Raw genomic sequence first — 14,565 nt, 5'->3', positions numbered from 1 at the left:
TTATCAATGCTGTATTAAATATAACAAAACTTATATACAAGCGTATTAAGCAACTGTTATCCCATTACCACCATGAGTGCAGGACGCTGTCCCGGCCTATAGATATAGAAAAAAATTTAGCACATTGTCTTGTAGTTCGATCTAGAATGAGTTTGCCCTGCGATGAAAAGGAGATGTGCTGCTTAGTAAACAAATAAATTATAATGAAAAAATTGACACCATCAGGTCACGATTGGTATTTGGGCTTCATGGTGAGACACCTAAATTTGTCATCTAAAAAGCCCGAACCTTTGCAGAAAATTGAAAAGTTGCCTTTGATCCTAATTTTTATAAGAAGCTATGAAAAAGTCGTTAAACGCCCCAACTCAAGCTAACTTTCTATTTAGTTACACTTATAGGGTACGAGCAATTGATAATAAGGGAAAAACATTATCTAGAGTGTCAGAAGGCTCAGGAAAAGGACCTACCACAGTTCTGGCTGGAATAGCAAATATCTCCCTCCATTTTGATCAAAGGGATTGCTGTGCAGGTTAGGTTAGGAGAACGCCTTCCCCGGCACGCTGTATCTAGCATCTAAAAACGGATGGATGGTAGAATCGCACTTTTATCATAAGTAAAGCCGTAAGACTAAAATAGGAGGTACCAACACAGACAACATCTCTACTATTTGACGGCCATTATTTAGATTTTTCAGTTACATGACGAATACAAACCATTAGATAAATTCGTATTTAGGTCAGTCAAATTCAAATTGAACAAATTATTAGTGGTAAAACTGAAATGGAAAAATCGTCAGGACGACTAAGCAAACAAAAATGTGTAGAACTGATGGGAAGGTGTGACTAAAGAAAATATCGTATTAGGATTCAGAAATACTGGGAGTTTTACCCGTTGATACCTCTAAGTTTTCCGAAAATTATTTTGATCCTTTAACGCTAGAGAAATATAAGAAAAATATTTCATCTGCTTATAAAAATGTATTACGAGGATGTATTGATATCTAGTTATGCATAAACAAAATATTGCGTTACCATAGCAACGAAAATTAACTTATTAGAAGTGTCAGTGTAAAGTTTGACGCCAAAAAAGTAAACCAGAGCTACGTAATAAATTAAAAGAAAAAAGATGTCCACCGAAATACCTGTATTTAAAAGGGTTAAGAGGTAAGCAGATTTACGAAAATATGCTTAATACCCTTGGTGATCAATGTCCTTCGTATGCTACCGTGAAAAATTGGACTGCAAACTTCAAAAGAGATAAATTTTCCATTGAATATGATAACCGATCGGGAAGGTGGCCAGTTTCTGGGTCAGTCCCCGAATATATCGATGCAGTTCATGACATGATTTTATTAGATCGTCGAATTCGTTTAAAACGGATATCTGAAGCACTGATTATTTCATACGAACGCGTTCATCATATAGTTCACGTCATTTTGGACATGAAAAAATTGCTGCAAAATGGATCCCTAAATGTTTGAATGTTGACCAAAAGTTTGCCATTTTTTAACATATCTTCTATCTATCTATACGAGGCTCTCCTAAATGCATACAAAGTCCTGCCATCAAGGAAACAAATCTCAATGAAATGATTTTTCCTAATCAGACTCTACAGCAGAGGTGTCAAACTCAATTTTGAATTGAATTGAATTATTATACAATTTTATTTATTAAATTATATAAGTATATAATATAAGGTTGTTAAAAATCATATCAAAGTTATAAAAGATGGTAGATGGTGAATTATGTTGAGCTTGAGGATCCAGATATCTGACTTTTCTTGTTTTTGACAAGCTCATTGATGTCAGGTATCATATTCGTTGTAGTTATTTTAAGAATTGGTTGGAGATGTTCATTCGTAAGTCTTGTGCGATGTTTGTTCTTATTTATTTTCATGGCGGGAAACATCTTCTCACACATCACCAAACATGCAGAGAATGCAAACTCTTGAAATATTGTGTATAAAATGTAAGAGCGTTAATATCTACTGGAAGAGTTTCTTCATTACATCAGCCGAAGATCCTACGGGTGCACAGGGCGCCGTCGGAGCAAAAAAGTTTTAACGTTAATTGTTGAATGAATATTGTGAAAAAAAATAGTGAAAATGCCAGAATGGCAGTGCTTCAAGGTAAAAAATTGATTGTGTTTCTTTTTTAGTACGTAAAGTATCGTAAATGCCAGCATCAAAATACTCTTTGATTAGTGAAACGTTGAATTGATTTTATTGTTTTGATCGCGATTTACTTCGATAAATATGAGAATGAAGGAGACTTTCTTGACGAGTCTGATGTAAATATTCATAGCAAGTGTAGCCCAGAGTCTCAAGTCGTGAAATAAGGCTTTGCTATATAATATGTTTAGCAGTTTAGTTTAGTGGGCTGGAGAACAAGAAGCTGCTATATATTTATAATTTAATGATGAATTATAGAATGTTAAGGGTGTAATGTTAGCTGTCCGAAAATGCCGTATGCGCGAGGTAATATTGTGGCTAAAGTATTTAACCAAATTAAAAAAAAACACTTGCATATTGCAGCATAAATAATGCTTTACTCCGAAGCAAAGACTGATTAACAAAAAACAAAAAAACAGTATGTCTCAAATATGAGCGCGCACATCACTGAAATGTAAAAGAATGTACATAAAAACACTCTGCTTCGGAGTGAATTGAATCTTGAACTTTGCAGTCATCAACTGAAAAACATAAAATGTTGAACAATGAGGGCACAATTTAACCCCTACGAACGGATGTTTATGTAGAGAAGGTTGCTTAGTCATATTGTTCAGCAATTACGTGAACAATAATGTATGGGATATTACTCCATTACTAGAGGATGCGGGTTCTAAAATATATTAGGTATCTTAAACAACAAAATATCAGATACAGAAAAAAAAGTTCATAACGTATCAATAGGTTTATAACAGAACAAATACTTAAATATTTTCTCATCTTCTAAGATCCTTAATACGCCTTTTGTTAATATGTTGCGGATTGATGATTTCTGGTAACAAACATTTGAAATAAAACTCCTCTAGATGCTTACACATTTTTTGGTCCCAGAAGTTGTCATCTCGAAATATCTAAAAAAAACAATTATGGTAAGTATTAGTTATAATATACTTACTGGATAAACTTACAATTTCAGACTCAATTCCAATAGGTGTCCAAACAATAAAAATACAATAACGACGTTGTGTTATATGGAGCTCCCTTGTACTTGAAAAAAGTAATTGCCGCTACGTTTTAAAAACATACGTCCTTCCCGAAGTTCTGCAAATTTAATAATTTATTTTTGGATGGCGTTTATAGGAGTCGTTTTAGCTGCTGAATAAGGACACTTCACCTCAATAATTCCGTTATCTCCTATTAGACTATCAGGTGTAGCTGCCAAATAGGGCTTTTCAGCATCAACGAATAAACCGCATTCTGCTACAGCGACGTTGTGAATTTCTTCATACAAACGAATTGCAATTTTTTCATGTCCTTTGCCCCAGTTTGTGGCTATATTGCCGTGAAATGGATTGTACAGAATTGTTTTAACAAGAGCTGCGCAGTGGGTATTTGCACGTTGTTTGCAAATTTGTCCGAAAACAGAAGCTGTTAGTCTCTTAGATCTCTCTTCTTTCCACAATAAACAGTCTGCTTGGCCGATTGTGTTGTTCTGTAAAATCTCACATTCTTCTTTGCTCAGATGAAGGTTATTGAGGAATTCTTTAACTCTTGATTCGTATTCTTCTTCATGCATATCTGATGACGGTAATCCAATCTTCATCAGCCTCTGTTATTGCTTTTCTCTTTTGTTTTATTGTACCAGAAAACAATGCTCGCCTACTTTTTTTCCATGCAATGTTTTGTGCACGTCTTGCAATGATCTTTTTGGTATACTTTCCAGGGCTCGCATGGGTCACTTTTTTATGGATATAGCGCGGAAATTCGCCAGCAGGTACGTTGTAGGATATGGCAGCCGCTTCACATCTTGTTGCATAGGAACGTCGCGTCGTATAATTGATTCTGTTCCCGCCAACAAACTTTGCTACAACAGAATTATAACATTCTGCAACATTGTTGTCCATATTTAAAATCAAACTTTCGGCATTTCGCGTAACACATTCTGCGACATACAAAATATCCTGGAACAGTCCAGTCCGGAAGCTTTCATTTCAGTTACCCAATCATATTCTTTTTTCTGTTCATCTTGGTCAATGTTTGTCATTTTAGAACAGAAATATGCTTCACATTTTTCGTGGTTTCCAAAAACGTGGTAGGGTCCATTGTAAATGTCTTTTTTCAATAATCGGACTTTCTCAGCATGGCACTCTTCGCTTTTTTCAGTGGTAATATAATTGATCGCTCCAATAATCCCACTGCGTAAACGTTTTATACTGTTCATCAAAATATTCCCTTGTTTAACACTGACAGGCAGATTTTTGGAACTTGTTTTCTTCTAGGTTAGTGCGCGCAACCGTGTACAATAATTTCGCAACAAGTGATTGCGGCATTCGATTTTTGATACTGGTGTATCATAGGGACGTGCATCGGCCAGTTTTTTTGTCACGCTACTATCACCATCACCAACAAGATATAAATATTTAACACCATGCATCTCGATGCTGTGTTTGAAACCTTCAACTATGATGTTAGATTCCATGCCTGTTGATGGACCAGACCAGTTTTTAAAACACGTGTGTGCAATTGGTTGTTCTTCCTTGTTTTCGGCTTTGCACACAAGCAACAATATTTGTTGCGTATTCCTAGGAATAATACCTTTTTGGTTTCTTGACCAATGATTACTCCCACTCCTGATGCTGCATCATAGTTTACTTTATAAGAGCGTTTGCTCCAGGCTCCATTAGCTATAATGGTGATGTATGGAATGCAATCTTTACCTATGTGTCCCTTTTCGATAGCAATTCTGCGTTCTTGTATGCCAGCTTGTTCTATTATTTCCCAAGCTATCTCATGAATACTGTCGGCCAATTCATTTTGTATTTTTTGGTACAAATGTGAACTCATTACAGGCAAATCGCAAAACCCCAATTATTCCTCTATTTGTGCTAAACCACCACCAGTGGATATTGCACCTAAGACAATCGCTTGATTCACATTTAACATAGTAGGATCGGGATCAATGTCCACCCTCTTAGATTCAAGACAGTTAGTGCACTTAATTGTAAAAACACTTCGATATCCCTGACGATATTCACTCACTATTTCTAAATTCTCATTTCTATAATTGAAGATGTCTACATGTTTAAAGTTTATAATGTCATTGAAAAAATGTTTCACATTCACAATTCACCGACCTGTTACTTTGAATTGTAACTTTTCTTGAGGTCCTTCCAGTAGGGTGGGGGTATGTAAACTTTCTCGCTGTTTTGGAACACCATCTTCTATGTGCAAATACGTGGAGCTTGTTGCCTCAACTTCGACTCGTACGTCCTCTCTAAAAGGTAGTGATGTAGCACTACTACTAGTACTTGGAATGTTTATTTCTTCTGTAGCCACGTTTTTCGGTCTGGGAGTTACATTTTCGTCACAAAGTAACTGCCTTGTTCTGCAAGTAAGTGAGTGTTTTTAATCAGTTAAAATACATTGAGGAAATTTGAGACTTGAAGCGCGTGGAAGATTCTTTCGTTCTCGACAAAAATAATAGGATATTTCCGCTTACAACTAAGAGATGGCGATACTATCTTTTACTCTTGCTTGTCTAGACACAAGCTTTAAAAAACATGATTCTTCTTTCTGTGACACATTATGATCGCGGCCCTTATTGATACATTTCAGGGGCCGGAAGTGGCCCGCGGGCCGTATCTTTGCATGACTGCCCTACAGCCTGTTGTTACCGTAAAGCATTACAGGAGGGACGGATATTGTTGCTGATCTGGTTCCTGAAAAAGTGGTTTCCCATTTCAAGCAATCTATATACGGCGGAGTTTTATCAACAACTGCAAGAAGCTGATAAAGAGAATAAAATCAAAAAGACATAAAGTTCCAAACAGATGTGAGAATTATAAAAAAGACAAATACTGAAATTATGTGATACTGTAAGAGAACATGTAAAATCTTTATATGAAGAAATCGAGTCGAGTCGAGTTCAATCTCACCAAACAGTCAAATATAAGGAGGTTGTCTTGCAAAAACACAACACCTTTGAATAGCTTTCCGCGTCTTTTCTCTTCAATTTTTTCCCATAGAGTGGTTTAGTAATGTTGAATAGTAATCTCCAGTTATTGTTCTACCCTTATCCAAAAAATGAATCATGATTACTCCATGGCAATCCCAAAAAATTGAAGCAAGAACTTTTCCAGCAGATTTTTGAACACGAAACTTCTTTGGTCTTGGAGAACCAGAGTGTCGCCATTCCATCGATTGTTGCTTTGTTTCTGGATTGTAGAAATGTATCCAAGTCTCATTCATAGTAACAATTCGGTTTAAGAAGTTTACATAGTTTTCAAATCGCGCACAGATGGAACGCGATGCTTCTACTCTTGCACGCTTTTGGTCAACAATCAAACATTTGGAGAAACATTTTGCAGCAATTTTTCTCATGTCCAAATTGACGTGAACTATATGATGAACGCATTCGTATGAAATATTCAGTGCTTCAGATATCCTTTTTAACCCAATTCGACGATCTGATAAAATCATGTCATGAACTGCATCGACATTTTCGGGGACTAACCCAGAAATTGGCTACCTTCCCGATCGGTCATCATCTTCAATGGAAAATTTACCTCTTTTGAAGCTTGCAGTCCAATTTTTCATGGTCACATACGAAGGACATTGTTCTCCAAGGGTAACAAGCATATCTTAGTAAATCTGCTTACCCCTTAACCCTTTTGAATACAGGTACAATTTTTCGATTTTCACAATATCGGTGGAAATGTTTTTTCTTTTAATTTATTGCGTAACTCTGGTTTACTTTTTTGACGTCAAACTTTACACTGACACTTCTAATAAGTTATTGTTCGTTGCTATGGTAACACAATAATTTGTTTATGCATGGAACTGGTCTAGTCTAACTACATATTAATACATCCTTGTCAATGCTGACAATGATTTTTTTATTTTATTTTAGCTGCTCTTTGTGATTCCCATTTTAATTTCTTGATGTCAGTGGTTGGTCTGAAAATGCGAGGTGCTATAATAAATAGTATATACAGAAAAGTATTATCAGTTCGATCAACAATTCTTTTATCAAAATTGTCTGTTGGAGAAATAATGAATTACATGTCAACCGATACAGATCGTATTATGAATTCTTGTCCAAGTTTTCACGCATTATGGAGCATACCGTTTCAGGTAAATAAAAAAATAAATAAATTTTCTCTTTATTTTAGAATTTCGTGACAATTTCAGCTCGTCGTAACTCTTTATTTGCTTTACGAACAAGTTGGTTTAGCATTTTTAGCCGGTGGTATATTCACCATAATACTTATTCCGATAAACAAATTCATTGCTAACAAAATAGGACAGCTCAGTACTAAAATAATGGAACAAAAAGATGAAAGGATGAAATTAATGTCGGAAATTTTAAGAAGTATCAGAGCAATTAAATTGTATGTTTGGGAACAGCATTTCGTTCGAAATATTACAAGTTAGTTGTAAATGTCGATGCTCAATAGAAAAATTGATAAAAACTTTGTTTTAGAAAAACGAGATGCGGAACTGAAGTACTTGAAAAGTCGTAAATATTTGGATGCACTTTGTGTATATTTCTGGGCAACTACTCCTGTAATCATATCCATTTTAACGTTTATCACTTACGTTCTTATGGGAAATAAGCTAACAGCTGCGACTGTATTCACTAGTATCGCATTATTGAATATGCTAGTTAGTCCATTAAATGCGTTTCCTTGGGTATTGAATGGTATGACCGAAGCTTGGGTATCAATAAATCGCATCCAAAAATTATTAGATGTAAGTAAAAATGTGACCATCTCATATTTTAACATTTATAGAAGTATCATAAATATATTAATAGAAATATCTACTTCTTCTTCTGCTGCCTTGCACCTACAGTGTCTTGGCGATTATCTTATGGTCAGGAATCTATTTATAGCAACATTACACAGTTCACCTTATAAAAGAAAAACGAACGAATGGCTTAATAGGATGATAAAAGAAATAAACGATGATGGAAATACAAATAACAATTCTACAAAAAGATAAAATATCAAAACTATAAAACAATAATAAAAACAAGAGGGATAAAAGCGAGAGACGGCAAAACAGAACACCTCCCACAAGAGATGAGAAATATGAGAATGAATGCCCCACAAAAATGAGGTGAAAGACGAAACAAGAAAACTGCGGAATGACAAAGCCCCGGGAGATGAAGGAATAGAAACGGAACTTCTTAAATATGATGGAGAAAAACTAAGTTAACATATTCATCAACTAATGGAGCAAATATAGAAACAACAGAAAATCCCTAACGAGAGCACAGGCATAATCACGTCAATATATAAGAAAGGTAATAAGGAAACATGTGAGAGCTATAGAGATAAAAGGAAGGAATTAGCAGAGACAGAACTAGGGGATTATCAAAACGGCTTTAGACCAGGAAGATGAACTATAGACGCAACCCACTTCATAGACCAAATGATAGAAAAGACAGCGGAATTTATAAGAGAAATACATATAGTCTTTATTGACGTCATAAGTGATTTCAACTCAATAAAAAGAGAGAAAATAACAGAGAAATTAGAAAGACAAGGATATCCAAAAAAATTGAGAAAACTCATAGTAATAATACTAAATAAGAGTGAAATTAAAAGTGAGATTCCAAGGTATAACGTCAGATAAAATGCACACAAATAAGGGCGTTAAGCAGGGAGATCCAATGTCACCAACGCTATTCAATATAATTTCGGAAGGCATTGTGAGAAACGCAGGACTACATACTACTTATAACAGATGGAATACAGATAGTAGCATAAGCATATGATGTAACGATCATAGCAAATGGAAAGAGGGAATTAATAAAATCGATCAACAAATTAGAAAAAGAAGCAGAAATTACGGACTGGAAATAAATGCAGAAAAAACAAAATACATGAAAATAGGGGGAAAACTAAAACAGAGAGCAAACCAACTGAAAACTTGCAAATATAATTTTGAATTTTGAAACTATCTAGGAATAACGTTGGGACAAACAACCAGAGAGAGGATAAGGGATAGGATACAAAAGGGCTATCAAACCTATGGAAGAAACAAAAACCTACTAAAAAACAAAAACATAATTAAGCAAAACAAAATAAAAATGTACAAAACCCTAATGAGACCAGTAATCACATATGCGATGGAAACAACAGTAATAAACAAAAGAGAAGAAGAAGAACTTAGAGGAACCGAAAGGAAGATAATGAGAACTATAACACAGGAAGGAGAAAGAAGAACAAAGAAAAACGAAGAAATAGAGAGAGAACTGGGGAAGGAGAATATAGTGAGATACATAAAAGCGCAAAGGCTCAACTGGGCCGGGCACATAATGAGAAGAAAATCAATTTAAATGATCAAAAGAATGACGCCAGGGATCCCATTGTGGTCAAGGAGAAGGGGCAGGCCGAGAACAACTTGGAGAAACGAAATAGAGGAGGACACAAGAGCACTCAATATAGAAAACTGGAGAGCAAAATGCCGGAAACGAAAAGAATGGAAAATAATAACAAAAGCAGCCAAAACAAACTATAAAGAAAATAAAAATTAGAAAAGGAGGAGTAATCCATCTCAAAAAAAAAGAATTCAAAGCGCCAAAAGCAATAGCCATAATCCACGTGGGATTGAAAGGCTTGATGATAATGATGAAGTAAAAAATCTGACTTTCTCATATTTTAACGTTTATAGAAGTATTATAAATATATTGATAGAAATATCTTCTTCTTCTCCTACTGCCTTGCACCTACAGTGCGTTGGCGATTATCTTATGGCCAGACATCTATTTATAGCAACATTACACAGTTCACCTCTGTTGTTTGTGCCAGTCCAACGTTTTATATTACGTAACCATGACATTTGTTTTCGGCTTACGCCTCTCTTTCCTTGTATAATCAATCTTTCTCCTCTAAGAACGTGCCCCAAGTACCTTGATCAATTTGTCTCAGTCCCCGCTCTTCTAAGTACATCCTCGTTTCTCACTCTGTCTGTCCATGATATACGCAACATTCTTCGAAGGGTCACATTTCGAAGGTTCTAGTTTATTGATGGACGATAGACGTGTTATCTATATGCAGTTGGGCACTTAAAATTGCATTTCTACTTATTAACATGCACTTGGTTTTTGTTGCATCTATTTTTAAGCCATATGATTTCCCAATATTATTTAGTAATAATTGCATCTCGAGTACGTTGTCTGTGAGTATTGCCGTATCGTCCGCATAGCGAATATTATTCAGCGGGTATCCATTAATTTTAACGCTATAATCAGAGCCCTCAAGAGCCTCAGCAAAGACATTCTCTACATTGAGGTTGAACAGCATAGGAGACAAAATACACCCCTGGCGTACCCCTTAAAAACTTTGAAGTCTTCTGTGTTGATTGTCTGATTCAGCCTAACCCGTGCTTTCTGGTTCCAGTAGAGGTTTTGAATAATTCTTATATCTCTGTTGTCGATGCTGACGCTCTGCAGCGTTTTTATCATAGTGTCATGTTTGACGGTATCAAACGCCGTCTCGTAATCGATGTAAACGTATTTTCATTGGTCAATGCAGTTTTGAAAGAGGATATTTAGGCAAAAAACTGCTTCGCGTGCACCCATACCAAACTGGGTCACTCTACTTAGTTCTTCTAACTTTCTGAACATCCTTGTGTGAACGATACGGAGGAATAGTTTGAGTATATGACTCATCAAACTAATCAGTCGATGATCTTTGTAAAATACAAATACCGCTTTTGATGTCTTTATATATTATTATAAAAGTTAAGTAACCCGTGCTATAGATGTCTTTGAAAAGGTTTACCAACATGTCAATGTTATCGTCTAACAGATTTATAGCTGTCATCTGGTCCAGTAGCTTTACCCAGCTTTGTTACTTTTATCGCGTGTTCTATCTCACTTCGGATAATGGGACGGCCGGATAATTTTTCAGTGGGTAGGCTTATGCTAGGATGTTTTGGTCTGTCATCACTAAATAGAGATGAAGCGTAATCCCCCCATGTCTTGGCCAGTTCCTCCTGGGTATTTATAAAATCATTTTGGTCATTTTTTAGGCGGGTGGTTTGATATTTCGCGAGATCTCTTTTACCTATTTGTGTGGTTCTAAGCTATCGCCCCTCGTTTGTAAGAGTTCTAATTCTTCGCAACGGTCCTTTATCCAGTTTTCCTTTGCTAGCTTAATTTTTGTTCTTATCATTTGTATTTCTGTTGGTTTTGTTGGGTTTTGTATAGTCTACATTTTATTGGTTCTTTTTATATTATTTGCGACTTCAGCATTAGCCTCGGTTATAGCTGTCTTTATTTTTCCTTCTATGTCCTGATGATCTTGTTCTATCTTTCTTAGGTTCTGGTTGATATGTCTACTATAAGTTGCTTTAAGATGTTCGTCTCTCACTAGTTTCCTCGTGTGCATGTATTTGTTATTAGCTGTTTTCTTGATCGTTGAAGGACGAAGTTTTATATTCGCAATCAGTGGATTATGATCAGATGCAATATCTACATCGGGATATGGAGAGAAATATAACTTTCTCCTTTTTCTAAAATTCAATATATCAACTTCATCCTGTCGTGTGCAGTTATTATAGTCAAACCGATTCTCCCTCTTTGATTTTTCAAACAAGACCATCAAAGGTGAAATTACAGTGGAAAGAAGAATCTAACCAATTCAACAACCTATATAGCTGTTGTTATTTTCAGTGGGTTTGGGTTCTTAGTTGAGAAATGATGAAGTCCAAAGTTGACAAAATGTTCAGTTTATTGAACAAAGTTTGAAAAAGTACCTGTCAATGTACACAAAAATCAGTATCGTAACTTTTACAAATTTAATAAGAAAAATATTCAGGACTTTATATAACTTATACAACCTATTGGCTTGTTTACAATTCTGTGATAAAAAATTAATGAACAAAGTTTTGGCATGTGGCGACAAGATTTGAATACAAAAATAAAGCTTAATTTGATACGAAATGAACATACCTTTTGAATCGATTGATAATACTTGTTTTGATCAACAAAACTCTTGCTGAATAATCGTCGGATTGTTGCTCAATACTTAACAATTCTTGAAATTAAAGTAAATTAAAAATTAACATGAACATGGTTACCAACTTTGATTCTATATAAAACAAAATAATGTGAGGTAAGTATAGGGTCAAGGCTGGGATAGGTCGGGTCAGCTGTTTGATCAATTCTCAACAATACTTCGTTTTATTAGCAAATCTAGATTCAGTCCCCTATACGTATTCAGAATCATCAGGAAGGTTGAGGAACTCGATTACGTGGAAGTGACTGTATCGATTTAAGGCGACCAGCTGAAATAATTGGACAAGTTTGTGAGGTGAAATTGATGGAAACCATGCAAAAAAATGAAAATCGAAAAACATCCTTAAGAGGTGTTAAGCAGGACGGTATTTCAGCCTATGCAATGCTGTATATACAATAGAAAAATAGTAGACAATATCAGAAATGGGAAAGGAGAAATTTTGAGGTGGTTAAGGTGAAGAGAGAATATAAAATCGAGAAAAGATTCAAAAATTTTATATAAACCAAATCGCTGCCCTAGTGCTAAACTATCACATTTCAAAACCAATCATTCATAAGGTTTTGTTTTTATTAAGGTGTAGACGAACACAACAATGAAATTGGACGAACACTGATTTCATTGACAGTAGTTTTTATATCTGACGCAAGGTTAGACAACTTGAAAAAAATGAGGTAATTCTAGTAGTACTAATTTCACGATGACACTTCTTTCTTCATGACAGTCCCAACAGTCTTCCACGCTTACTAAGACATTATATAATCTTTCAAGTAAGAGGACGTTTTGGGAGGACGGTTGGATCGCCTGATATCAGTAGTGGGAGGCTCTGGAGCGGCCCCTACAACTGGAACCTTTGGTGTTGAAGTCGGAACTTAAAGGTATCCCCCGTTGACTACGGTCAGAGTCTGGATCATGAATAGGTTGAAAGTCATGTAGGTTTAGAGGAGAAAGAGCAGTCGAGATATCTCCTTCTGGTTCAGGGGCAAAGTGGAATTTCTGAACGCCGAAGCAGGTCAATTTATCTCCACTTGTTGATCATCGATCTGAACGATGTAGTGAAGTCTTCCGAGCTTCTTGAGAATGGTGCCGAGATTCCGGTTGTTGGCATAGTATTCACAAAGTTTTACTTCCGCCCATCTTGACTTAGCATCGATCACAATAAGAAATGGGTTACAATGAAACGGGCCAGCGTAATCGATATAAATACGCTGCCAATTTGATTCTGGTTCATGCCATGTGCTTTAGGGGGGCTGGTTTTATGTTTGGTTCGTGGAAGACGATCAATGTCCTTGCCAGTACACATGTCGAAGGGCTAATTGTTTCATTTTAGTTGTACCTAATGAGTCCGATGAATTTCATCCAAGATTGCCTTTTGTAGAGATTTCGGAACGACAATTCGAACAATATACCATCTTCAACAGTGTATTCACATGCCAATGTTGGATCGATTTCAGCAATTATCTTTTAAATTTCACGATCAGAGAATGAAGCAGTTTTGATGGTTTCGGCATTCACAATTTGAGATGAAATTTGATTGACGTTAGCCATGCAAATGTTAGAAATTCCAAGATTGAGGGCTGCGTCGGTTGAAATTGTTGCCCGATGCACCAAAGCTCTGGAAAAACCATCTGCGTTGGCATTTAGACGACCGCTCTTGAATACTACATTGTAGTTGAACGCAGAAAGATATGTTGCATACGTAAAAAATGTATCGTCAGTCAGGATATTTGGTATTAGGACTGATGATTTTGCTCAACGGTTTGTTGTCAGTTTCTTATCTTATTCAATCTTATTTAATCGGTGAGATTCACAAAAATTACACATAAATCATTTCTAAGAATTAAGTTTAAAATAATTATTACAATAACTCTACTTCGAGTTGTTACAGTATTGCCCAGATATATAAAAAAATGATTTTGCATTGTTATTATTTGTTTGTTATGTTACTGTATTGCACTAAAACTTTTACATAACATTTTTGATTTATGCTAATTTCTTATAGGACTATTATAATCCTATAATAGTATCCTTACGTCAAAGAATTAAAAAAGGCAAGATTTTTTTAATAAAATTGTAAGATTAGGCTACAATTTTTTTGTATACAAGATTTTAGTTTGTTGAATTAGTCGTCTTCAGATTGTTCGTCGACTTCACCAACAGTGAAAGTTCACAAATTTTCGAAAAAAGAATGGTATATACGTGAAATGAGGTTCTCTATGCACAAACTCAATAGATCCGCTTTCTTCAAAACAGTAATACCTGGGGGAATTGGGTATGCTTGTTTGACTCCAAGAGTTGGAGTGTTGAGTGTGTCATTGTTTACTGAAGAGGCAACACATTACTTTGATTTCACTTTCCTCGACGTTGGTCT

General features: G+C 35.6%; 1 protein-coding gene across 1 annotated transcript in view; it reads left to right on the top strand.

Annotated features, from left to right (window-relative positions):
- The window catches only part of LOC130452676 (ATP-binding cassette sub-family C member 10), a 176,970-nt gene that overhangs the window by 19,228 nt on the left and 143,177 nt on the right, over nt 1–14,565 (top strand). The window contains exons 6-8 of the mRNA XM_056792064.1: nt 7,076–7,299; nt 7,357–7,594; nt 7,649–7,917. Of these exons, the coding sequence (XP_056648042.1) occupies nt 7,076–7,299; nt 7,357–7,594; nt 7,649–7,917 (731 nt within the window). The remainder of the gene's footprint in view (nt 1–7,075; nt 7,300–7,356; nt 7,595–7,648; nt 7,918–14,565) is intronic.

The sequence above is a fragment of the Diorhabda sublineata genome, chromosome 2 (genome assembly GCF_026230105.1).
Source record: "Diorhabda sublineata isolate icDioSubl1.1 chromosome 2, icDioSubl1.1, whole genome shotgun sequence".
NCBI lineage: Eukaryota > Metazoa > Arthropoda > Insecta > Coleoptera > Chrysomelidae > Diorhabda > Diorhabda sublineata.
This window is presented reverse-complemented; position numbering and strand designations above follow the sequence as displayed.